General features: G+C 35.8%; 1 protein-coding gene across 4 annotated transcripts; it reads left to right on the top strand.

Moving 5' to 3' along the window:
* The first annotated feature begins 514 nt into the window (after positions 1 to 514).
* On the top strand, positions 515 to 22810 carry LOC131737693 (protein Atg16l2-like). 4 transcript variants are annotated; one of them, XM_059028347.1, is made up of 18 exons: positions 515 to 702; positions 2144 to 2225; positions 2752 to 2848; positions 3646 to 3719; positions 4414 to 4665; positions 5394 to 5459; positions 9370 to 9465; positions 10129 to 10182; positions 10495 to 10606; positions 10910 to 11015; positions 11744 to 11814; positions 12247 to 12318; positions 12895 to 13015; positions 13269 to 13374; positions 15165 to 15314; positions 15788 to 15835; positions 17127 to 17228; positions 19330 to 22810. In XM_059028347.1, exons 1-18 carry the CDS (start codon positions 546 to 548, stop codon positions 19421 to 19423), a joined length of 1860 nt encoding a protein of 619 aa, XP_058884330.1. In that variant the 5' UTR covers positions 515 to 545; the 3' UTR covers positions 19424 to 22810. The 4 variants fall into 4 exon arrangements, with proteins under 4 accessions (XP_058884330.1, XP_058884331.1, XP_058884332.1 ...); XM_059028348.1 differs by having other exon boundaries at positions 2755 to 2848; XM_059028349.1 differs by lacking the exon at positions 10129 to 10182.
* The last annotated feature ends 5001 nt before the right edge of the window (positions 22811 to 27811 follow it).

Here is a 27811-nt window from a genome sequence, read left to right on the forward strand (position 1 = left end):
ATTTAACTAGGACACCGCATGCTTTAATACCTAAACCATTTTAAAACAAAGCGTAATTAATCCACAGAACACATATTAGAACGCAAACTAACATAAACATGTTTAAGAAATACTGGAAGCACTGTACCAAACAACAACTCAGTACAAACTGGTACAGGGTTCATGCATCATTCATAGACGCCTTTCTCTGCACAACCAATTAATTGTGTTTACATAGTTTGCTTTATTCGTTTTAAAGACCACGCCTCTAGAAAATCGTATTTATTTGAGAGGGCTGAACAGTATATCAAACGTGTATTAATTAATATACCACATATTGTACCACATATACAAACATTGGAAATATGTTGTACTAGTAAGAAATAAGCAGTACAACAGTCTGTACAACAGAAATACAAAGTATAAATGCAAACGGTATGGTTTATATTTCTTAACACCCCTAGATATCAGTTGGTATATACTGGGGATTCCCCTTTTCGTGACGTCATTGAGAAGTTCCCGTCCAATGTTGCAAATTTGTGCGTTTTCAGAGTTTCAGGCTAAATATGGCTGCGACTGACAGCTCAGGAGGGTCGTCAAGTCCTGTCAAAGTCGGATTTAACTTGAACAAAACGTCGGAGAAATGGAAACGGCACATAGTTCTACAGCTCAGACATCGGGACAAGACTCAGAAGTTCATGTTCCAGGATGTCATAAGCTCGTGTATGTTACAGTTTAAAAAAAAAAAAGATGTTTTTTTCATATCGTAAAAACAAAATACGATGTTGATTTGTAGTTGAGATAGTGCATGTTCACATTCTATTGTGGTGTTTTTGTATTAAAAATGTTTTACTCGATGTAGTGCTAATTAATATTACTTATTTGGTATTTATACTATGATAAATCTGCTCGTCGTAGGTAGACCAGCCCAAAAAAAAAAAAAAAAGAACTGATTTGGCCCAGGTTTTGTACTTGTAACGTAGTAGGACAGTACTCTGACCAGGACTAAACAACCTTTTAAAATTGTAGCTATGAACGTTTCTGCTGTACATAGCTTAAACAGCGAACCTTTTCACTCAGTTTTACTTTTTGCGGCTCAGAGATGGACGGTGTGAATGTAACAGATCAGTCCTCGAATCGACTTACACTTCTTGAAATTTTAAACCAAAAACGTAAATATTACGATTCGGAAATAAACATGTAGTTTGGCAACGTTTAAAAAGATTAACGTTAATCTAGTAGTCAGTAGTTCTTCTGGTCTACAAAACTGTTCAGCAAAAAAGCAAACTATGAAACAATTACAGGCACGTCTCCCTGCCAAATTAATACAAACTTTAAGTACAGAACGGTATTAACAAAATGCAAACCGAGTTACATTGTAGACAAATGTAATACTGCTGCTTCAACTATACAGTGGGTCTACGAGTAATAATACAATGGGTTTGTTGATTTGAGTGTCAAATTATTATGATGGGATACTTCCAATTAAAATCACTGGTAAACAGAGGAGATGTACAGATCAACCCACTGCTTTTAACAGTACAAATCACAATGACACTGTATATGTAGACGAGTGCATTAGGTGTGCATTATAAATGAAGGTGTACTAAACATTGCTGCAGAAAGAAACAAAATGCAGTAACCTAAACAAACGTTTTCCTTTTTACTTTCACTATCTTCAACCTGCAAGTCTAGATTAGGTATTCATTGGGGTGTTGAATTTGGCAGAGGCCAGGGTTCCAGCTCTAACACAAACACGTGAATGAGATTAAACTGCAAGAACCGCACTAGCAAATGGCTCTGTGTCAGGGGTTTTCAATCGGCACTGGAAAAAGTTATAGCACATATTCTGCAGGACAATAATCACCCCCAGCATACACACTGTATAGATGTCATGTAATAAGCGCATTGGTGTGTATTTTAATGGTCTAAGCATGTTAATTCCACTGGTGCTTTTATATATAGAGAATGTTTTGATATCTTAAGATAGCAATGCATAAAATACCACTATATCGTGCCAAGCAGCTTTATTAGATATGAACTCAGAAAGCCTGTTTTCTGACAGACTATTTCAGACAGGCAGACACAGGTCAAAATTTCCCAGGTACTCAAATACAGAAGCTAAGGTAACCCTCTGTTTTTTTTTTTGTTTTTTGTTTTGCAGATATCAAACTGTTAGACAGATCCAACCAGAAAGCTCAGATTACACAAGGCTTTCAAAAGGAGGCGCTAGGCCGAGCTGACAGGTAATTTTAACTTGCCATTCCCTGTGTCAGCAGCTCCACTCAATGATTAGATGAACAATTACTGTTCATCATACTGTACATCTTTTGTATGGTTTAATATTATATGACAAGTGGTATCTCTCAGCTATTCACTTGCATTAAGATTCCTTACAGACTTCCATCCAGGACTTTATTAAGCTGACTGATCCATGTACACACTATGCACAGTTTTGCCTAAATATACAGATTTGGAATCCTATTAAAAAGTAAATGGCAAAGAGATTCCGCTTGTCCTATAGCACTACCAGATACACTGTTTTTAAATATGCCTTTTTAAAAGTGCTCAAACATCACAAATGCTTAACCAAGGTAGAATTCCAGGGCGTCCGTCCAGAAATTGTACCGGTATGCTGATTTGTAGATAACGTAAAAAGAAGATAGGAATGGTAAAAGTGAAAGCTGTTGCAAAGGGAGGGAACTCACTCTGTAGTACAGTGTTTGGTTTGTCAAATAATGTTAAAAAGTAACTCAAACCTTTTGGTTATAGCAGGCAGCCACCAAGAACCACATCATGCGACTCCAAAGAGCTAATGCTTGCCAGACATCAGGATATAGTGACAGAGCTTCGGAAGACTGGGGGAGAGGTACTGTAAGCAATGGCTATTTCAGAGGAATCCTAAGAGACAATTCGAGTACATTGTGCAAGATACATGTATGTTTGTGTTGGCAAACTGTCTACATGTTGGCAGATGGAGCTAGAGATGGGGTTGGTTTCTCATTGCCTGCCATCATTTCTCAATCCTGTCATGAGACTGCTGGTAATTCCTTCCTGGAGTGAGTGACACACTAGCAGGGGGTGGATGCATCATTTTACTGCCATCCAATGTACTTCATCAAAATACTTTTAATATAATATTGTATTTTGGGCAGCCTACAAAAGAATCCAACATTCTTGGCTGGAAGTTTGGTGGCGTTGCTGGTATATTTTTTAGAAGAGGTTTCAAGTAAAGAGCTTAGCAACTTTTTTTTTTTTTTTTTTTAATTGCTACAAATAAAGGCTGTAATAATGCCAACAAAAATGTGGTTTTATTTAACACATGTTAATAGAAATGTAGAGCTGTCAATATCATAAGAAAGGGACCACCTTGTCCTAAATGTAAAAGGCACATCCATTGTGTAAGGGATATAATGTAAATGTGACAAACAAAATAGCGAAAACTAATTACTCGAGATATTGGAAGCATTTGCAAGGGGAAATAAAAGACCAATAAAGAGGACAAATGATTTATATGTTCTGTAGAACAAAAATCATAATAAATACTTTATATAAATAAATACTCACAAATCCTTGTGTCTGTTTTGTAAGTAACTGTATGTAACATGTATTTAGACAGGTAGACAGAAATACGTGCAGTAAATAATGCATCTGCTCTGCTTCCAGTTAGCTTACCAGATTGTGGAACTGAACCAGAAGGCTAAACTCAAAGACTCTGTATTGGAAGAGCAACATACCAGGTGAGACCCCCCCACCCCCCGGCGTGGTCATTGTTTTTTACATTCCTGGAACTATTTCCATGCTCACGTGGAGCAAAAGGGTTCTGAAATCAATTGTGAAATTACTATTTCCACATATAAATTGATGTTCTATTGATTCAAGCATTTTTCAATCCACAACATACTGTACACATTTGCTAACTGGTTTTAAAGATGTGATAAGCAATGCTTTTATGTTTACCTGTGGCCAGGCTTTTATTGTGCTGATATTCTTTTTGGTTCAGGATATGCAAAAAAAATGTCAAATACGACTCTTTAGATAAACTGCTACATTCTGCTGTCTTTGCAGTAGGTCACTGGGTTCACAGCAGCTAGTTTAAACCTCAGCACATGAAGAGATTAAGCATCAGGAAGAAGCAGCAATGTTACTGGAGTATTGTCTTATCTGCATATTTCAAATTGAAGTATAAAATAAAAGCAACAGATCCTCTCCAACAGAAAAAAGAGAGAACAATAATACTATTGCTAGTGCTAGTAAGAGGATAGAAAATAGATTTTAACACCTTAGTACTCCTGTAGCACCCACATTCAGTAGACCTTCACTACGGTGACACTACTGTGGGTTTTTTTTTTCCAGATAATAAGAGCTCACTTTTGAAGTGCCCATAGATCTTGCCTAACCTTGCCAGTGATTTCTGTTGTTTTGTTTGGCCAGTTTGTCTGAGCTGAAGAGGCGGTTGGGAGAGGTGGAGGATGAGTGGAGGAGCCTGCAAAGCCGTATCCAGGTGGTGGAGGGAGGGAACCGGGCTTTGAAACAGACGTACGATACCCTGCTGCAGCAGCACCAGGAGCTGGACGATAAGTATCGGCAGGAAAAAGTACAAGGCTCCGAGCTCCTGGAGGATCTTATTCGAGTGAAGGAGTTGGCGGCTGAGAACATGAACCACAAGAACGAGCGGAGGGTGCGGTGAGTGTACTCAGATCCATATACAATGTCTAACCGCTAAGATAAGGCGGCAAAAATTTTTTTTTTCTGAATAAAATCCAGTTTGATTTAAGGAAAACTGCTCTGTTGTTGTTTTCTTTACAGCCAATGAAAGTTTCATTACCAAACTTAATTTGAAAAGCAAATAACTCATACTTGATGATTATTATATTTTTATTATTATTAATTTCTTAGCAGACGCCCTTATCCAGGGCGACTTACAATTATTACAAGATATCACATTATTTTTACATACAATTACCCATTTATACAGTTAGGTTTTTACTGGAGCAATCTAGGTAAAGTACCTTGCTCAAGGGTACAGCAGCAGTGTCCCCACCGGGGATTGAACCCACGACCCTCCAGTCAAGAGTCCAGAGCCCTAACCACTACTCCATACTGCTGCCCCATTAGGGTTCGATTAGGGTTCAATTAGGGTTCATTGTGCTCGTCAGAACCTTGTGTCTCAGTTTTATGGAGTTTTTTTGGAATGGTTTGGTTTTGTCATGTGTCTCTCTTGCTTTTCCCCCATTGGATATATTAATGCACACGGTTTTGCCACATGAAAGAGGAAATGTTTTAGCAGTTTCAGAGAAAAATAAAAATAAATAAATAATAAAATGTGTAAAGAAACTATATCTTAATTTACCTTTGACTTCTTAATTTCACTGTGTACATTTTTTTAAAAATAGTTTTTCTCAATATTTCAGGGCAAAAGAGGCTAGTCTAAGAAAGGAACTTGCCACGGCTGCAAAAAAGGCAGTAAATATTGACATGTAAGTATAACTGGCCTGACATTACTTCAGCCTGTTATTTCAGAGAAGAGATATGAGGTTGGCTGCAACTGACACTTCACTAACAGAATGCTGGAACAGTTTGGCTTGGCTTGAAATATGATACCAGTTTTGATACTGTAGGGAAAAAAGAAATTAATGTATTTATTGTACCAGTATACCACTTGATCTTATCTAGCTCAGTCTGTTTGTTTTCTTCCTAACAATTGGCAGAAACAAATGTTTTATTCCTGAAGGTAAGTTTGCTAGCGTTTGGTCTGCCTATAGCTTTACTTCAATGTGTGAATTCAGTTTATTCATCCACAGTCACACAATGTATAGCAGCTACTCTGTTCCCTAATCTATAAAAGGGCAAACAAAGTAATTTGATAGTATAACATCTCCAACACAGTGTAACAGGAACATGAAGACCGTACACAAAAATAATCTGGGAATGAAACAGCGCTATGTAAGAAATGTAGCTGCTAAAAGCAAAAGGTGTCACTTCCAGTCACGTTGCCTCTTCCAGTCAAACAAGTGCCATAGAGGCTGGTAATTAGGCTCCAATGAGAAGGTAACCAGTAAAACTGTAACACACACTCAGTCCCCATATACAGGTTCTTTACTTGTGGGAGCCAACTACTGGTTTGTAGGTCTTCATTTGGAGCCTGTTGGGGAATCAGGTGCTGAAAGATGATAATTGGTCCTCATCTTTTAACTGTTCAGTCTGTTCAGGTTGTACAGATCTGTAACCTGTTAGCCTGTCATCTGTAGAATCTTCGTGTTTCCAGCTTCGCTTTCTCTCATGGGGCTGCTAATGCATTAACCTTACATTACTTCACTATGCTACTTCAGAAAAGAGATATGAGGTTAGCTGACAACTGACATTTCACTAACAGAATGCTCAGCCAGTTTGGCTTGGCTTGAAATCTGATACCAGATATATGAAACCGGAAGAAAATCTAAATACTGTGGCATAATTAAGAAAGATAATCAAAATAAATCTAAAACAGTAAAAATAAACCAGGTTCAAGTAAATAATAAAATGCAAAATAGAGAGTTAAACATGAATAGGACAGAGAATTCAAAACAGAAAGATAGGCGACCCAAAAATAGACATGGTACCAAATACACAAAAGATAAGACAGAAGACATAGTATTCAATTTATCAAGTAAAACTTTAACCACATCCCAAAAAGCGGTACTGAGTAAAGGACTTAAGTTTATACCGACTAAAAGATACATCGATAAAGATAAACTGGCCACTGAATTAAAGGAGTGGGAGAGACGCATGAGATTAGCAGAATATTTTTTCAATGAAAATATCTTGGATTCAGAGGGTAATTATGAACATGGGATTAAGGTTAATAGTACAAGCACATGGACTCCTCCGGATGGAAGAGATAAATGGTTAGATATGTATATTGAAGTAGTTAAACAAGAAATAATAGTAGGACTAAAGAAAAGATGTAAACTTAATTTAACCAATATTGAAGAACAAGCTATGACTGAGTTGTTAAATGATGATGATATAATGATAAGACCAGCAGATAAAGGCTCAGGAATAGTGATAATGAACACAGATGACTATATGAAATCTGTAGAATGTGAATTAAATAATACATATACATATGAAGAAGTTAAAAGCAATAAGATCAATAAATCGGTAAAAGAGGTTAAGGAAATTGCGGAGAGACTATACAATAAAGGCATTATATCAAAAGAATTAAAAAAATACATGCAGCCACATAATGCAAAAACAGGCCTAGCAAGAGGAAATCCTAAAATGCCCAAAGAACAGCACCCTATGCGTAAGATAGTCAGTACAATTGATAATCCAACACACATAATAGCTGAAATAGCAGAAAAACAACTTAGGTCGCACGTTGAGAAATTACCAAGCTATGTTAAGGATACAACACAATTTTTAAAAAGACTTGAATCAATAAAACACAACCTTCCAGAGAATACAATTTTATTTTGCATGGATGTAAAATCCTTGTACCCAAGTGTCCCTCGTAAAGAAACTTTAGAAGCTTGTCAAAAAGCACTAGATAATAGACTAGATAAATCAATACCTACAGCAGAGGTACTGAACATGATCAACATAGTTTTAGAAAACAGTTATTTTACATTTGTTGATAAGAATTACAAACAAAACGATGGTACCGCAATAGGACCTAAATTAGGAATGCATTTTGCCAGTACATACATGGGGAAATGGGAAGAACAATTACTTAGAAAATCAAAAAGAGAACCTTTAGAATACATTCGGTTTGTAGATGATATTTTTGGGGTTTGGACACATGGAGAAGAATCTCTTTTCCAGTTTCATAAAATGGCAAATTAAATACACAGTAATATTAAGGTGGACCTTCGATGGACAAGGAAAGAAATAGAATTTTTAGATACCATAGTAAAACTTGAAGAAGGTTCAATTGAGACTGGCCTCTTCTGTAAACCTACTGACATGCACCAGTATTTACACATGTCCTCTGCACATCCGATACACACTAAAAGGGCAATCCCAAAGGGTCTAGGAATAAGAATACGAAGAATATGTTCAAAAGAAAGTGACTATGTAAAACAAAGAAATGTATTAAAAACAAATCTTAAAAAAAGAGGATACAAAGAAAGAATTATAGAGACGGAGTTAAGAAAAGTGGATAAACTAAAAAGAGATGATCTACTAGATTATAAAAATAGAGATAAAAAGGTCAAAAGAGTCCCATTAATAATGACTTACTCTAAACTTTTGCCCAATATTTCTAAGATAGTTTGGAAACACTTGCGGATTCTACATAATTCAGAAAAATTAAAAAAAAGTATTTCTTAAGGCCCCAGTTGTAGCATTCAAAAGAGAAGCTAATTTAGGTGATATTTTAGTTCACAGTAAACATAAAAGAATAATTGACAAAATAGGTTCTACGAACATATGCACTAGTAGATGTAAAGTGTGTAAATACATAGACAAACGTAAAAATATAATTAAACATAAGAACACCACATATCCACTAAAAACTAATACCTACTGTAAAAATAGCAATGTTGTTTATGGAATAGCCTGTGAAAAATGTGATGAAATCAAATATGTTGGAGAGACTGGAACTACTTTATATAAAAGAATTCAGAACCACCTTTCATTAATTAGAAATAAAAAAATGAATGAACCAATAGTACAGCACTTCACCAGTCACATGACATAAATGATGTAAAGTTTGTAGTATTAGAACAGCTCAAATTAGACAATGCGTCATATGGAAGAATAAAAGAAAGTAAATGGATAAATAGACTGAACACGATTATGCCAGCAGGACTCAACAGAAAAGAATGAACTAATTAACTTCAATAAATATATAACATTTAAATAAATAAACAAAATTCATTCAAAAGTTGTGCATGCTGATGCGCTGGGGAGGCCAAATCTAGACTGATCCTCAAAGCCAGCATTGCATGATATAATAAAAATATAAGTTTATATAAAGTAGTGTTAATTAGAATTAATACAGATTCAAAGATAGAAGTAAAAATGATGTCACAATATATAGAACACCATTACATCATGTAAGAATAAATCATGAATTTGAATGTAAACAATAACAAGTAGTTGTCATGCCGTCAAAAACCTATAAATACCTCCAATGTTTGGATTCAAACACAGGCTCCCTTGAGAAAGATATGTACAACATATCGAAACATTGGGCAGCTGGCTCTTTGAGCTAATATATATATATATATATATATATATATATATATATATATATATATATATATATGTATATATATGAGATCTCTCTCTCTCTCTCTCTCTCTCTCTCTATATATATATATATATATATATATATATATATATTTTTTAATGGCATCCCTTGTACTTTAAAATCAAGTAATTTCATGTTGTTTTTTTGACTAGTGGTTTTGAAAAAGCAGAGCCAACTGACTCAGGGGCTCAAAAGGGAGCATTTCTGGGAGAAGAGAGACTTGAAAGGCGACAGACAAGACCCTTTAGGTATAAACCTGCCTGTTTATGTGTATTTTGTGAGCTTAAAATATACTGGAGTGAAAGAGGGAACCCATCTGTCCATCAGTTTCATTTTTAGATGTAAAATGTATGTCCTTACCTGTATAGCAATTCATTTTTTGTATTTACATCCCAGTGGAGGGATGTACTGTATGTTACTAACATACATCTACATTTATTTTCTGTATTCTTTTCCATTTTTTTAATAATAGCATTTGAAGGCCTTTGATCGATGGTTCCTCTTTACTATGCCATGGGACTTTTTCCCGCCCCAGTAGCATCTTTCTTGGTTTCACATCTCAAGTTAGGGATGGGATCACATCCCTTTATATACTGGCACAGTGTGGGTTTAACACACACTTCTAGTTTTTCTATTAACATGAGACATGAGGCATTGACAGCGGTCTGTGAACACCCTCTGCACTGTGAGATGTATCTTTGAATTGGGTTCATGTTTCCCTCATCTGGTTTCAGTTGCAAAAACAGTAAACACATTTTTTAAATACCAATCTGTGTGTTGGAAATATGAACAGAGACCGTATCTAAGAGAATACAGTACGTTTTAATGGAAAATAGATTGATACCGTGGTTTTTGGGTCAATAGTAGCTGTGCTACAGTTTTAGTTTTTGCTTTGTATTATTTTATTTCAGATCTGCCTCGTTTACTTCACCTAAGATTTTTGATTCCATAAAGGAATTATTTGAGTAAGTTCCATTCCATTCTTTATTTACTCATTCATTCCTTCATTTATACTTTCATTCTTGATTTTTTTTAACTTTGCGTGTTATATAAATGTTCTGTAAAAACAGATCTGCTGTGCTAGCCTTATTTTACCCCATTGTAGCTAACAAAAGAATTCTATCAGTATTACTTGTTGTGCACTCTATGAATCGCATATCAGAAATCAACCAATCACAGTAAAGTATTTGCCAAAATTCCAGTACATCTTATGCTGTGTACAGATGTAATCTTGTGCATAGAACACCACAACTAACCAGTTCAATTGTGTTTTATAGTTCCAAAATAAAGAAGAGAGGGCACTCTGTAAGCAGTCTGAATGATGATGTTCTTTTGCCCATGGCGGTCTGTGTTTCAGCGAGGATACCTGCGAAACTACTGCATGTCCTGGTAAAAGTTACAAAGAGAAAATAGAGGGGGAGGGGCGTCATAGATGTGTGTTCCTTGAGCAAAGGACTGTTTCCTCTTTCTTTGTGTACTTTGTAAAGTATTTTTTTTTCTTTCTAAAACTTGCTTTACTGGAAAAAACAAACGGGTTTCTGTTGCAAATCTCCACCCAGTCTAGACCTGTACAACAAACAGCGGTGGTTTGCAATAGCTGCAGACTTTTCTAATTTTCCATTTTTACTGAACATTTAGTAATACTCATTTATTATTTACATATTGCAATTATTGTATGGTACTTTCTTACAGGAAGCACATGAATTAGGGATCAATGCTGTGAAGTTTAGTCCAACGTCTAAGCTGTTGGCTACAGGAGGCACAGACTGCATCATTAAGCTGTGGGACGTGATTGGAGGTAAGCATGGCTTTGGGCTTCTTCCTGTCTTTTAAGCATACACATGTGACTGAGGCACAGTGAGTGAAATCTATTTTCAAAATAAGCGTTGTTACAATGTTTTACCAGCAGATGTCAGCAGAATGTAAGAAATGAAGATAGTGTGTTTAACCAGCATGTTTTCTATTTCACAGGGCCTGTGTAGTGTAAGACTTAATAGAAAGGGCTGACAACTAAATTGAGAGAAATGAATACCTGACCTAGTATATTCAATAAAGAAAAACATGTAAAAATGAGGTTATAGGGATGTTTTTCAATTACCTGAACAGTGTCTAAAATGTTTAAATCTGATCTCATTTCACTGCATTTTTGTTGTATGTCGTAATGTTGACAAATGGGTAAGTAAGTCCTCCCTTTTGGGAAAACGCCAGGAGAATTAGTAAAATTGAAGTGTGACAGTATTTGGATTATTAAAATAGACCCCATAGCAATGTAAATGTGGCCTTATTTTTTGTCACACCTAACTTAATCCTTTCTCTAAATATATTGTAATATATTTGTCACTGGTCAAACATCTTTGTGGCTTATGACTCGTTGTAATAACTTATTTGTCTTGTTGCTTACCTGGCTTCCTGCCTGTTTGACTGTCTGTCTGGGACCATACATCCTTGACAGGTCTCTCTGGATTTGTCCACTATACTGTACATTGAAACTTCTTTACTGCTACATGTTACATTTCCTGTTCACAGGAAAGCTGCACAGCGCAGGAACGCTGGAGGGCAGTAATGAAGGGATAACAAGCATAGAGTTTGACCCGACTGTAAGTAAACTCCTAAATTGCCCATTATTAAAGCTGCACACCATGGTAAATGAATAGCAAAGTGTTTCAAGCATTTTTATTTTTTTTTACATTTGCTTATGGTAACAGTTTATGTAATGAGACACTTAATTTATTAAGTTCAGTGCAATGTAAATACAATAGTAACACTTAAAAATAACGGGTGCAAATCTGTATGAATTTCATAATATTGAATAGGAGTAACATCTGAATAACAAATGTTTTGTTGCTATTCAGTAATGATGTTTCTAGTCTTTCAGGATAATACAAAAATTCACATGAATAATAGCAAACTAAATTAGTGAAATATAATTCAATTGGTAATCCCATTAATAGAAAGCTGCCTGTCGCATTATTGTATGAATTACTGCTCTTTTCGAATTTAATTATTTTATCTATTCAAAACATTTTTAGGGGACCAAAGTTTTAGCTGCCTCATATGACAAGTCAGCTCTGTTTTGGAAACTGGATGACTCTGCACCTAAAGTAAGGAAAGTTACTGGATGTTGTTTTTTACTTAATTTTTTCACATATATTCTGAGTCAAAACACAACCTGACATCTCTGGGCTCATGCACTGATAATAAGGGTATGAAGCTAACAATCAATAGACATACTTAGGCAATATTGATTGAGGAGCAGATAATTTCCCTGAGATTAATGACCGGCTGAGCAAGTTGGTGGCCCAAAGCAGAAGCCTGGTTATTAATAAAAATGTTTTACCTAGTTAGTTACCAATTTTGCTAGGCTTATGATTGTCGACAGTGCAATTACACTGCAGGTGCCCTGCTTTTTTTTAAGACCTCACCTGAATGTTTAGGCTAGTGTGGACAGCCTGTGTGAAATGAGTTTTGGATAGTTTTGATAAAACTAATTTAACATAATCCCTCAGAGGTTTGTGTTTTTAAGGGTATGAAATGGAATGGCCAGTATAGGTAAGAACCGGCTTAAGGATTAGTTCAGAATCAGCCTGTTTTATCATTTGTATGAACAGAAACATAGATATAATGAGACAAATGTTTTTGTCCCCGATGTATTTATTATTATTTTTTTTAAATTGCAGTTCACATTGACCGGTCATTCTCGCAAAGTGACATCAGCCAAATTTAAATCAAGTTTTCGTCAGGCTGTGACTGGCAGTGCGGATCGAACCGTGAAGATTTGGGATCTACAAAGGGCTGCCTGTGAGTAACATTTTCACTTTCTTTTTTTAAAAAAAATAGACAAATTCACCTTAAAATCATGTTATTTTTTAATATTATTGTTACACTTTTTTTTTTTTATTTATCTGGGTTTTAAAAACTGTTTCTGGGGAATTATAAATTAGGGTGACTGATTTTATTTGTTTCTTGCAGCATAATATTTTTTTTTTTGCAGTTCAGATATAGAATGAATGCAGTTCAAGCTGACTAATCCATTATGTGTCCGTTCACGTAGGCGTGAAGACCATCAATGTTTTCTCCTTCTGCAGTGATGTCGTCTGCTCAGAGTACTTTATTGTGAGTGGGCACTTTGACAAGAAGATACGGTTCTGGGACAGCAGGTGAGAAGAATGTATTATCCGTATACGCAGGAGCTTCTAAACACATGCATGTGGAAGTTTTATTGTATTTTGTTATTTTACACCATGTGGAGTGACATCACAATTTTATGAAAAGCACAGTCCACTTTAGCTTGCAGACGTACAGGTAGTGGACAAAAAAATGGAAACACCTAGGTAAATGAGGGACACCAACTATATTATTATTATTATTATTATTATTATTATTAGTTTATTTAGCAGACGCCTTTATCCAAGGCGACTTACAGAGACTAGGGTGTGTGAACTATGCATCAGCTGCAGAGTCACTTACAGCAACGTCTCACCCGAAAGACGGAGCACAAGGAGGTTAAGTGACTTGCTCACAGTCACACAGTGAGTCAGTGGCTGAGGGGATTTAAAACCAAACCAGAACCTTTACTTAATGCAAATTCTAATGCGAACCAAATACTTGCCTAACTAGAGGGGCTTATAATAAAATAATTATGTTTTTAAAGGCTTTTAATGTCAGTATCTCAAAGCATTGAACAGCCATTAAAAACGGAATAAAAGAGCTCCATTATTTGGAGCATAGGTTATTCAAATACGGTACAGAAGCCAAGCTTTTTGAAACTTGGGGGGGGGGGGGAGGGGGGGTAACAGACAGCAAAAAAGAAAGAGAGGATCCCTTCAACTTAATTGTTTTCAGAATGGTTATCACAAAAGCCCTGATCTACAGCAGAGAGGAATTGCTCACAATGTCGCCCATCATTAACACATTCTTTTTTTCTTTTTTAAAAGTGACCACATGTAAAACACAGACCCTTTTTGTGCATTAATACTATAGTAATTAAACATTTCATTGACTGTCCTTTGAAACTCCCTGCCTTTTATCTGTGAACTCAAACATATCTCGGTTGCGCTAAGGTACTTGAATGGATCGATGTGTTCTGTCGTTTCCTAGCAACAATCAGCCCACATAATTAACTGTCCACTTCTCCCATAATGGCTTTTCTTGTAATTTTGACAAAATGGGTTAGACAGCAAAATTATTTCTTAGCTTGTCACAGAAATGTGTGTGATGGCTGATGTTTTTTGTTTCTAAATGTTTTAACCTCATAAATGCAATTTGTGAGCATGCCTGTGATATCCTTAGTTTCTTTGAGATGAGGGCATCATGTACCGATGTGTATTGGTTTATGTTGTTTTTTCATTTCAAATGTATTTTTTAGTTTAGACTGAAGTGCAACCCATAGAGTCTATAGTTTATTTGTAGTGTTTCCATGTCATTCATTTTTCTTACTTTCTTTAAATGCACAGTATCTTAAAGAGATTATCCGTTGTAAAAGTCCACCATAATAAAAGTATAGCACTAAAACATAGTGAAAGCATGGGTACGGATTGTAAATCCCAGAGAAGTATGGTAAGCATACTAAAAACATGCCAAACTCTGGTAAATGCACAGTTTAACCATGGGAAGAGCATGTGAAAACTGTAACGTACCGTGCCTAGAACACCTACATTTTTCTAATATTTAATTTCTTACGTGTTCAATATCCTTTGGTTTGTTTGCAAGCCCTTGAATCTTGTATTCCTTGTTTTCAGGATAAGCGTATTTCCGAATCTGTATCCGTTAGGAGTAACAGTACATATTGATCTGGTTCCCGGGTTCGAGACAATGACAGAGACAGAATTATGGATTGTCAGTGTCTTTCTTTTGAATTGTTAATTCTGGTGCAAATGAATATCTTATGATTGAATGACTAAAGTTCTGGATAATAAATAAATTCCCCTTGTATTCTACGATACTTAAGAGCTGCAAGCTGCACGCAAGAAGTCCCTCTCCAGGGAAAGGTGACATCGCTGGAAATCAGTCCTGACCACACACAGCTGCTGAGCTGCTCCCGGGACGAGTGTCTTCAGGTGATTGACCTCAGAATGAACAACATCAGGAAATCTTTCAGGTAGGTCTGTCACCGTAACAACCATTCTGGATTTCTGCTTGGGAAAGAAACATCACATTGCACTTTCTAAATGTTTTCGTTGAGTGGAATTTTTGAATCAAGCTGTTACGGTGTTGAATTTTGAGCATGTGAGGATGTGCTTATTTCATATGCTGGTAATTGATGTAAAATGGCGCTGCATAATCTCCTATGTCTTTATTCTTGTGGAGACCCAATCCCAGCTATTCTGAAATGTAGTAACAATATGACAATGTAGTTCAAATGTGTGTGGCATATTGGGAACCGTAGCCTTTTCAACTGTACTGACACTTGATTGACTGGGTTATAAAAAGATCTGAAAGGAACTGCCTTTCAAATCTAGGGTGTAGATTATGGTTATTGACTTTTTCATAGTACTGACATCTGTAAATGTGTTATTTGTGCCATTGGGTTTTGTGTGGTTCATGTGTCCATCAAGTTCAATTTCTCGCTAGGTCTGAGGGGTTCAAGTGTGGCTCTGACTGGACAAAGGCAATATTTAGGTAAGTAAAGAAATCATTAAATCATTTTTCAAAGTCAACAACAATAACATGATAAGAAATTCTATAGAGATTTTGAGAGAGTAGACTTTTTTTCCCATCTGTCATACCTCCATTTATTCTACATAGTGTTTGACCATGACATTTTATATTTATCTGGGAGAGAATGAAGGTGAGATATCCATGCTGAGCTTCAATAAATTCAAATGACCTTTGAAAAAATACCCTATATTGTTGCCATGGAGACCAGCACGCTAAGGAGACCTTGGCAATTCTCTGAGGCCTGCAAAGCCTTAACTATAGTAACAAGAAATAATTAAAAAGAGGTTTTAGCAACCATGTGTTTTGGAACATCTTTCCTTAGTCAAACGTGAAGTATAACATATTCTATTCTTTCTGATTAACATGCATTATCAGCAGTGTTCATCTCTTATCCTCAAGGGCCATTTCCAGTGAACATAAAAGGCCGTGTTCTCAGGTTCTGTGACTTTGTGTTCAGGACTATTCATTCCATCAAGGCTATGTTCCAAAACTAGATGTTAAGGACATCAGGTGTTTGTGTGTCAAACCAAAAAATAATGTTATCATGCTAGTCTATTACTATTAAATGGGTTGTATCTAACAAAACAATTCATAAACCTGCTGTAAACTTCCATTCACTACATAGGTCTCAAATGTGCAGTTTTGACAGCAAGCATGTTTAATTTTCATTTTTACACATGATTTGTTTAGTCGATCTAAATATTAAAAATAGGAACATACCTGTAATTCTTTTGAACAACAAAAAAAAACACACTGAAGAGATACACACATATTTTTTATTTTGTTAGTCTTACAATTTCTTTTTAATGTCACTTTGAGGGTGAACTTGTCTCCACCTCTTCCTGTCCTTCTTTCCTGTCATTAAACCAACTAGCTTCTTCCCCTATTGACTGGCATGCATTGCAACCAGCAACAAACTTTGACCCCTCAAATGTATAGTAAGAAGTGAAACTATACTAGCCTTATTCACAGGCTTCCTGAGAATAAGGCAAACATAGTGAGAATTTTCTCAGTAGTACCATATTTTTCTTTCAAGACTGCACACTTAAACCTACACTATATAGAGAATGGAAATGCACAACAGATCAGTTTTTTTAATAGTTGACCCAATGCCAATTTTTAGTTGTCAAAGCATATCATTGTAGTGTGGCAAAGGCTTGTGAGAGAACACCTTTCACCTTCTTGTACCCGTACTTAAAAATGAACACCACATTTAAAGCATACAACTCTCTTTTAATCTGACTCCTTCCAGTCCTGATGGGAGCTATGTGACTGCAGGGTCTTCAAATGGGGCTGTCTATGTCTGGAATGTGAACTCGGGACTTCTGGAGACCTGCCTACCTGAACAACACAGGTAATATACCTGACATCAGCAGTCAAATTACTGTAGGATCATTCCACACTAAATGGATTTCATTTTGAGATCTTCCCCACCTCGCCTTCTCATATTATTTTCATATAGAAGGACCAAGAAGTGTTTTAGGAAGAAACCCAAGATAGTAGCTCTCATCTCAACCATTTGTAGTTGGTGAGAAGGGGGCGGGGGGGGCATGAAAGATGTGTGCCATTTTTAAGGATAAAGTGTGACATATTTAAGTATACATTTTTATAATATAAGTATTTTTTTTCCCAGATTTCTATATCTGTTATCTATTTTGAGTTCTGGGACATACACACATTTTGGGGGCTCATAACTCAGTAATCAATGACCTTGTGACACTACAGAGAAGGTGATAAGGAGTGGTTCAGGATTTCACACAAGTACAAAATGGCATTTGTAGTGTTGTCACTTTTTTCTGCATTTGCCTCCATTGCATTAACATCCATGTTCACCAATACACATCACTAAACTAGAAAAGCAGTTCTGTGTGTGCAGCGAGTATCAAGAAGAGATCTTGAATATTTTGAAAGATCTGACCTCGCTAACATGGCCCCTTTTCAGTGCTCGTTTTCATCTGTCAAGAGCACCTCCCCATTGGGGCTCATAACATAAAAAGTAATGACAGTTGAGAGTTCATATTTTAGGATCCTTCCAGGTACATCCATATGCGATATCAAAATACTCTGAGACAGTGAGGTGGGGACCATTGGTCCATTTGATGGGGAATGTGTTTATATTTTTTATGTTAAACATAAACAATATAAACACATGTAAAACGTTTACATATTGCATTTCATATTTAGCCAATAGTTACAGTAAATGCCCCAATAAATGTCCAGCAGAACTGAAACTTTTTTTTTTTCTAAAGCCAACCTTGATAAACTTGTAAGTTTCACAACTAACAATAAAATACAGATCACATGCACAGCATCACTTTATGGTGTTAATATTCACCCACACAATTTTTTCAACTGGAGCTTTTGTCTGCCCGAACGTGACGGACATAAGAAATGTAAGGAATAAAGTTTTCAGAAGTCATTTCAGAGGAAAGATGCAGCTGTCTCTGTAAAAAAAAATGTAAGCAGTAAATGCTTAGGATGACCAAGCATAGTAAGTTAGTCTTTTCCTTCACAGTTAATCCACTTGAACTCTGATTTGGTATGCTGCAATCAGGCTCTTGTTTAGTCTGATTTAGCAGATGATCTACCTGTGATGACTAACTTCTGGTACGCTGCAATCGGGATTAGAAGATGTACTGACTTTAGTCCAATCAAGTGGACTAAACCTGCCAAATCCACTAGTTAGACACATCAAGTGGACTAAATTGGGTATGCTGCAATTGACCCCAGATGTTTTAGATCGCGGATGAGGTGTTTAGAGGTGACTCTTTGTACACAGGCAAATATAGCTCCTTACAGTAATATTAACTCTACAAAAGAGCCATTATAAAATAAAGGGATCAGTTGTTTAAATATGTGATGCTGTATTTACACTTTGATATACACAGAGTTGTCAAATCATTCCTGTTGAGGGCATATCGTCACAAAAATTTAAAGACTGTTTATAGACTGCTTTTTTAAGATTTATAAAAGGCCTCTAAGGTTATATTGTTCTTTGTAAAATTAGAAAATAAAACCTGTTTAATGGCATATTAATCTGATTTTGCATCAAAATGGCCTTTAATAACAGTCCCTAACAAAACATTCCTTAAAACGACCCTTATATGTTGTGAATGGAACCCATCTCAGTATATCAGAGTAGTGAATAGATAAATTGCAGTAACACATTTCAAATTTTTAAAAACATTATTATTATTATTATTATTATTATTATTATTATTATTATTATTATTTTTATTTTTTTAAATAAGTTATAATTTGTATATATTTTTTTGGAAGACAATAAAAGTATATAGTTTTTAAGCTTGTGTTGGTGTAAATATAACAAGTAGTAATAATGATTATTCCATGAATGCAGCGAAGCTAAATTATGAACCTGGTACCAGTGGTATAATTTAATAATATACCTCAGAGAGAATTAAATGAACAAGGTTATTTTCTTATTGATTTTGCAGCTCTTCTGTTAATGCGGTTTCCTGGTCCTTGTCTGGGGAGTATGTTGTAAGTGTGGACAGAAGTAGAAGAGCTGTCCTCTGGAGTGACATATGAGCTTGACTCAAGGGACAGAGGAATTAAGACAGATGTTACAGAGCGCAAGAACCACTGGCCCATTCCGAAGCCAGTAACAACTCTATCAACCGACAACACGAGCCAAAAGAATGATTTCCAAAAATCCACTTCCAAAGACGGTGTTGAGTTCTCTATGATGTGTCCAACTTTGGACAATCATCTTGAAGCTGATTCCTGGCAGGATGTTGGCTTTTTTTTGGGGTGGGGGTACTTGAACAAAGCAACTGCATAATGGAAAATGTGCTAAACTCTTGGCCATATAAAGTGGAGGATGGTCATGCAAACAACTGTTTGTTGGGTGCAGCCAACCTTATTATCCCATTGAGAAAATGACAGCAGTGATGCTATGAAGAAAATCCCACTCTTAAGAATTCTTTATCAAGGAACTCAGTGAGGATTTTAGAGGGCACTACAAAGCCATTTTTCATATTAAGTAAATGGTTACTGTATATATAACAATAACATATGCATTTTTATATAGCGACTTTCATAGTGGACCACCATCACAAAGCACTTTACAGAGGTAGGCTGTGAACTGTGCATTATAGGACACTGATTTAACATCTCATCTGCAGGATGGAGCACAAGGAGGTTAAGTGACTTGCTCAGGGTCACACAGTGAGTCAGTCATTGGGATTTGAACCAGTGACCATCGGTGGCAGAGGTAGGATTTGAACCGGTGACCTGGTTATAAGCCCAGGACTTTAACCACTGGACCACACTGCCTCCTTATGCCCATTCTATATGCACATTCTGTCGATATTGTGTATTATTTCTATTGACTGACCAGTTTCAAGCTCACCCAAAGTGCCTGAAGCATGGCCCAAAAGCAGGGCATTCTACAGAAAGAGAAAGTACTTTAGTCATTAACTATGTTCAATATACTCTGTTTTGTAGTGCAAGCCTACAGTTGTCTTAAAGTGGAATACGCAATCTTTTAATTCATGGTCAAAGTAGGATTTGAATCAAGACAACTTTTAGGCAAGACTGCTGCCCAGTCATAAAATGAAGGTGAGTGTTAGATGAGGTTTTTTATATGTTGATAGTATTATTATAGTCATGGATGGCTTTATGCTAATGAATGCCATAACCCAAGGCACTTATAAAAATGGCTGCTTTATAATTAAACATAACCTGCTCATTGATTTTTATTTTGGCATTCATAGATGTGTTATGGTGGTGGTCATCAAATCAATAAAATTACAAGAGGCATACTCATTTATCATACTCATTTGTATCAGCAAAACTATACAAACCTCACGGTAGAAGCACCTTTCGAATTTCATCTTGTGAGTGAAAATGAAAAAGGAGGAAAACTTTGAACAATGTCTTTATTTTGAATGTTTTGTTTCTTTTCCATTTTACTGTGCTGGGTGTAGTGAGAGCAATAATGGCAGCAGCTTGTTATGTTACTCACTTGTGTGTGCTTTAAGAAACATAGAATATATCAAATACCATATAGGTCAGAAAACATTATTATCACACAGTAATACAGGATGTCTCTCATTGGTTTTGGCCTGGTAATGCACTCATGGCTGTGCCACTCTTGCATTACTGCCCCAAAACCAACTTGAGACATATTATTCTGTGATAATATATTTTGATCCATACATTGTTCTATTTATAAATGTCATTGTCAAAGGTACCTAATGGTGTACGGTTTTGTATTTGGTATGCCCCACTTTTGTTTGGGATGAATATGTATTTTTTTAATAATGTTTTCATTGTATGAAAATTGTCCGAAAGGGAGTTGTTCAAAAAACAAAATAAGATAAAACACTGTGGCCAATTGATATGGTAACTACTAGGCAGTGGCTAGAAGCTGATTTACATAGTACTTAATGATTTAATATTTTGTTTCACAATTTGCACTTCAAAAAGGAAATCACAGAGAAACACCACTTGTTTACTCATGAGATCAGATGTAGCCAATTTGCATGCCACTGACAAGTGATATATCAGAGGCTTTATCTTGGGAATTGCTTCGGCATTTATTACAATACATTGTTCCATGGTTTGGATTTAACTCTGTAAACAGGTTTTGGGTAAAAACACAAAACAAATAATGGAAAATATGAAATGTATACATATTGAGAGAGTTCGGTGGTACTATACTGTGCCACAGGTGACGATTTAGTTTTGTCACAAAAAAGTTTTAATGAAAGTTTGGCACTTCAACTTAGGAGACCAGTTTGCTCATATTTATGTAAAAAAATCAAGTTTTAATGTCTGTGGTTGTGCTTTAAAAATTCAGAGACATTATTGTTTCCTTATTGTTTCTTAGCATTCCACAGCCAGAAGCGATGATATAATCAGGTATCTTCATGACTTTAGAAGTAGCTACGATATAAGTCAGCTGGAAGAGACAATATAATGTCAGTGCCATATTTTCAGTGCCATAGTTTGCAGTTACTCTGAAGTGAAGCAACCACAGTAATTGGGTTTGAGATCTAATTTGTACTGATTCACTCATACCTAGTTAAACAACGGTTTGCCCAATGTGGCAGAGAGAATTATTCATGACCGAAGGTATTGCTGGATTTAGTTTACCACATTCTGTGAACTGTATTCTGTGTGTTCTATGAAAATCCTGCACAATGTTTGGGTAATGTTTTCCTCGAGAGTGTATGCGTTGTGTAATATTATTGTCTGTATCTTATGCATGTATCATAGTTTTAATATGACAGGTAAGGGAATGTATCCTTGATCATCCACTCCCTCTGGAAGGACAGCTGGAAAAAGGTTGTTAGGTTGTTAGCTCAGCACAGCTCACTGTTGAGGAAAGTGCATTCACACTACGAGATTCGGAAGAGAAAATGGAAGTCTGACTTTCTTGTGGGAATGTTAATAAATGTGCATAAGGGGTGCAATACAAATAGCTTAAAGGACTTAAACTCCTGTTGCTAGTTTTCTGTAGCATTCTATGCAAAGTCTGTAATTCAAGAAATCCTAAGTAATCCTATATATTAATTAAACTATGTGATACATACAAGAATATATAGGGTTACATAGGCACTTATATAGGTAATTTCAGACTCTACCTACAACAAGGGAATACATATGCTCAGCCTTCATTACAGTATTAACTGAATATTTTTCGACAGCACTACTTTTACTTGCAATATACTTCTTTCAAAGGGAATGGCAATACAGAATTTACCATGTCGATGTTCTTGAGAGTTTCTGTAGGTTTATTAAAAACAGGTCAACTTGGCTGTTCAGGAAAAGGGATCCACTCTGTTTAAAGACTTGTACTGTAGGTACACGTCTGCTTTGTAGCCATTCGGATGGGAAAATATATCTGGGGGATACAAACAGTCTGTTGATGTGTTACTTTGATTGCAAATAAACAGTAATTGCAACATGCTTTATGTTTTTTTTTTTTTTTCGTGGTGTGTGGTTTGTAACATCTTCATCTATAACCATATACCTTAGACAGAGCTCAAAGGATACTGACCACCAAAAGAGAAATATTATCATCATTATTATTAGCTCATTGTGCATATACGTTGGGCTGATAGTTTTACATTGTAGTTGGCACTTGCTACCATTTACAAATACATTTTTTCTCAATTTTCATAAACTGTAAGCAGTGATCTAGCCTTGGAATCTTTTTTTCCCCCAATACTTCCAAAGTAAGGAATAATGGAAGATGTTAAAACTGCACATATTTACACATGTTCATGTTTAAATCGGCTACCCCCAAATGCGTGACAAATATCAGCACTTCTACGTTGAAAATTACAGTACAATACCTCAGGTGCGATACAGTAGCTCGGTCTGCTTTGAAGGTGGCCTATCGGTCCTCAGTTGTCTAGAGGGGCTTTGGGTTTTTTTGGGGGGTATTTCCTGTGAAATTCGTCTGCTACTGAAGACCGACTTCATGACTGACACCCCTTTTACAAGGGGAATGCATTTCCCACCATGCCTTGCAGCATTGCTTGTAACATGAATACCCCTGTGTTTAATCCGTAAAGATTGGGGATCCAGTAACTTTTATTTCCAAATTCCACCGGGACTGATTTTAAAGTGATTTGACATACTTCCTGTTCAATTGCAGAATGGAATCAAAATTGGATGGCAGGCTTGCAGAAATTGGTCTATTAAAAATATCTTATATGTGGGAAGAGACACCCCCTAATATTTGGCCTGATTGGCCTGATGTATATGGCAGGTGTGGTAGTTATGATCCCCTCTGAAGTAAATAGCCTTGGAACATGTTGATTGCCGCCATAATGGCTGTGCCTTCATCACTTTAATGCACTAGCCACATCTATGATTGAGTGTATTCATCATTCTGTTTAAATAAAGGAGCCCAATGAGATGTGTCTTGTAGCTCAATTTCATAGTGCAGATGTCTCATGATTTTAAAGCTGCACAATTTGAGGGTAATTTGCTACGACCGCTCAAGTTGAAACCACAATAAAATACAGTTTGACTTGTCTTCCAAATTAAGTTTGGAATTCTTTGCAGACCTAGAGATCAATTTTATGGATATCCATTAGGCAGAAATGTAATACCTATAAACATATCATGTTAGGAGCTACCAGCAAGCAATACAATGTGCTTAGTCTGAGACTTCCCATTGGAATTATTCCCAATATCAATATGGCTAATTTACATTTTAGCCCATTTGGCCAGCAGTAGTGTGGAGTTAGAATAGAAAAATGCAACGTCTAAGACTTTTGCACAGCAGTATATGACAAAAGGAGGGAGGCATCGTATTAAATTGAATTAAATCTATCCTTACTATTCATTTCACAATTTTTTTTTAAGATAAGTATATTTTTCAAATATAGTTCACTGAACAAAATATCTAAAAATATAAGTCCATGGAATAAAAGCAATACTGCTGATGGAATTCTAGCTTGTCCAATATTGTTTATTTATTTATTTATTTTCTTTTCTTGAGCAATAGTAGTATTGACAGTGTTAGCTACTCTTTGTTTACTATACTCTGCCCCTAAAATCTTAGATTGAGTAAGAGGTTTCAAGTTAATTAGCTGGAATCTATTAGGTGAGAAATACAAGGTATTTATTTGAGTGTCTCTGATTTAGCCAACAGTGAATAGTTCTGTTACCAGTTATTTTTTCTCTGGAATTCACTCCACAGCTTTTAAGAGTATGGGTCTGCAGCCTTCTTTAGGGTAACAATTCATAACGAATCTCAATCACTGTATTTACACACACGATAATACCATTTGCATTTTTTATTTATTTTAATGATCTACTAAGTAAGGTGAGCACTATGCAGAATATATGCTGAGATATTACGTTATTTCATTCTAAAAAGTACATTTTAATGTAAACGCCCCCGATACAAAAAAAATGAAATTGGTATATCCAATAAACAACGGAAAAACACTAAATGGTTACTCAATTCACGTTGACTTGATGCCTTTCCCCATGAAGAAATAAAATAAAAAGTTTCCCAGTGCAGTTGGGCAATGTCCCTCCTTCCTGACTTGTATCTCGCATTGATTTTTTATGAATACTTTAAACCCACCCCAACTACTGAATGGCAGCAAATACCTACATTTCTATTGGAGGTTTGTAACACGCTTGTGAGATTTTAAAACAAGATAACAATTAGAAACAGAGGATTGTTCTTGCTCACAAGATTTTAAATCTATATTACAGTTCGATAGTGAGTATTTACACGCTCGTGGAATTTAAAACAGAATTGCAAATTGTGACGAAAAGAAAAAATAATGCTGAAACACACAAACCCCCCAGAAGAATATGCCCGGGACCATAAGGATTTCGTTGTGGAAGATGGCAAAGGAAACCGAAAAACAGAAGCCCTAATTATAATAGTAATTAGTGGATCACTAGACAATACAAGATATGCAGTAATGATGTTAAGAAAACAAAATCAATAGATGGGAGAAAACTAGCCAGGATGGTCTATAACCTTTTTTTCGTTCCTAGTCCATTACAAATTATCTATAGATTGTTGTGCAGTTTGTTCATAATTATGATCTGCCACACTATGTTGTGTGCTGATTCATGGAATGCATTTAAAACGTGTTTAATCAGAACAGGGGATCATTAAGAATGCATTAGTGTTGCTGTTTCTGTAATTCCATTCTAGCTTTCCATTGTTATTACTCCATTCAGATATTAAAATGGGGCAATAAAGATTATTGCTCATAAAAGGGTTCCTAAGGCTGTGGTTCCTGTGACTGTATGTGTCTACGAGCACACACAGTCACAGCTCTTCTCAATAGGGCACTGCCACTGCCAGTACAAAGACACCCGATAAACACTGTACAGTATCGACCACTATGCAACCAGGAATCCAATATTTGAGACACTTCCAGCAGAATGTGGCTTGACATTAAAGAAACAAATGATTATGATCAGTTTCGGGCTAGAGTTAGAGTTAAAGGTTCAGATTCATGGTTAGTGTTGGGGTTCACTTGAAACTTTCCACCCTGGTCTTTAATTACTTTATTGCACACCGAGGCTAAATTAAACAAATAAGGACCAGGCTAGAACTAGATTTTGGAGAGCTTGATTAACAAATTAAGGACACAAATGGAACAAGTTAATGGGCTGGTCTATTGGTCCAATTGGCCTATTTCAGGGATGAACAAATCCAGGCTTGGAGGTCCAGAATTCTCCAGGTTTATTAGGGTGTCATTCACTAAGTAACTAATTAAAGGAGGTTAAATTAAGTCATTTAGGGTACTTGATGGTTGATGAATGGGATTGTGCTCTTCTGGCTTATTTTATTATATTTATTTTGATTTTTGAAAGTATAAATATATTTATAGAGTAGTTAAATAGTAGCTGATACTCCTATTGAGTGACAGTCCAACTTGGTCTCTCAATAAACTAGATACTTTCAAATGCCCCAAGCCTGGAAAAAAAACTGATATGTGGTTTTCAACATTTAATTAACTCCTACTGTCTGAAAGGAGAACATTCCACATTAAGGTTATATAACTGAGAAAGAAACAACTTGAGAGTACCTTCAATTATATAACCAGTAACTTGGTTTTGTAACATTCACAAAGCTATCAAAGTAGAATTGCTAAAGCTTACAGATATTCATTATTAATTATCTTACCCATGTGTCATTTATGTTATTTGGTTTCCAGTTCTGTTTTCCTTTAGTTTTTTTTTTCACATCCTTACTATTAAAAAGCTTTGGCTCAGTTCTACACAGTTTGAGCAGCCAGATCCACTCAAATTCCACGATATGACAAGAAGGGACCAGTGGGTTCGCTTGTGGGGTGCAAATTAAGAAAAATCCTATCAATTGTCATTCATTCCTAAATGAATGACTCTAACCGTTCAAAACAATAATTGCCTAATGGGCTTTAATTAACACCAGTGTAGTCTCCACACACAAAGCCATCTGTAGAATGCATCTGTGAGAGATGCATTAAAACACAAAGCCAATTTCCACGTTTCTCTTTACCGTGGTATAGTAAATGTGTTAAAGAACCAAAGGCTGATTTGTTTAATCACTTGTCTTTTATTAGTACATTGAACTGAATGGATATGAGGCTCATTTTATCATGTTCACCATGTAGAGCGTGACAGACATACAGATGCATAAGCGTAAGGCTAAGAAATAAATAAGCGTCCCCATTTCTTTTAAGAGGTTATAAAAATGGGTGTTTTCCTTCTTTCACAAAATGGTGCTCATGACACTTTGGAGTAATGACTTGTTGATTACCCTGCACTGTGCCTTCCCATAGTAATTTGAACACCTCTCAAATGTAAAATGACAGAGGAATCAGCAAACACAGTGTTATCCAGAATCTCAGTGAATCTGTGCCTATTACAGCCATGTAAAGGACAGACTACAAATTACTCATTTTGGATATTGCAAGCTACTGTGGCTGTGCATTATTGATGATGAAATAAATCATTTTTGATTAATTATGTATTACCAATTGAATTCATGATGACCTGCAGTAGCACAAAAATGCTTGGCATAATAAAGATGAACCTATACAACCTGATCTGACTGTATCCAGTTTCTTATAATGACATGCAGTAACACACAGCACAATGCAAGCAATGCAATGTTCATCCAAAACATCAACCACATATTCATACAATCTTCAGAGATATTAGAAGAAAGTGAGTAATAAGGAAGCTAATTAGTAGATATGTGTCTTTACTTAGTTTCTTATAATAAAATTAACAAATGTATGAATATATCAAGGTTGTTCAGGCACTGGGTCCACAAATGGGGACATACAATTATGTGTTACATTTATCAAATATCTCTTGTATATAATGTTTTTTAAGTAGTTTAAATAATGTGTCTATTTAGCCTATAAAAATATTGCTTTCACTAAAATCAATGACGTTCCTGAGGTCTGCTCTTAAAAAAAAACATTGTAA

The sequence above is a fragment of the Acipenser ruthenus genome, chromosome 8 (assembly GCF_902713425.1).
Source record: "Acipenser ruthenus chromosome 8, fAciRut3.2 maternal haplotype, whole genome shotgun sequence".
Classification (NCBI taxonomy): domain Eukaryota; kingdom Metazoa; phylum Chordata; class Actinopteri; order Acipenseriformes; family Acipenseridae; genus Acipenser; species Acipenser ruthenus.

Coding starts and splice junctions, on each gene's coding strand:
- LOC131737693 (XM_059028347.1), top strand. CDS start 546: ATGGCTGCGACTGACAGCTCAGGAGGGTCGTCAAGTCCTGTCAAAGTC. Junction 11,016..11,743: donor GCTGTGGGACGTGATTGGAG/GTAAGCATGGCT, acceptor TCCTGTTCACAG/GAAAGCTGCACAGCGCAGGA. Junction 11,815..12,246: donor GCATAGAGTTTGACCCGACT/GTAAGTAAACTC, acceptor AAACATTTTTAG/GGGACCAAAGTTTTAGCTGC.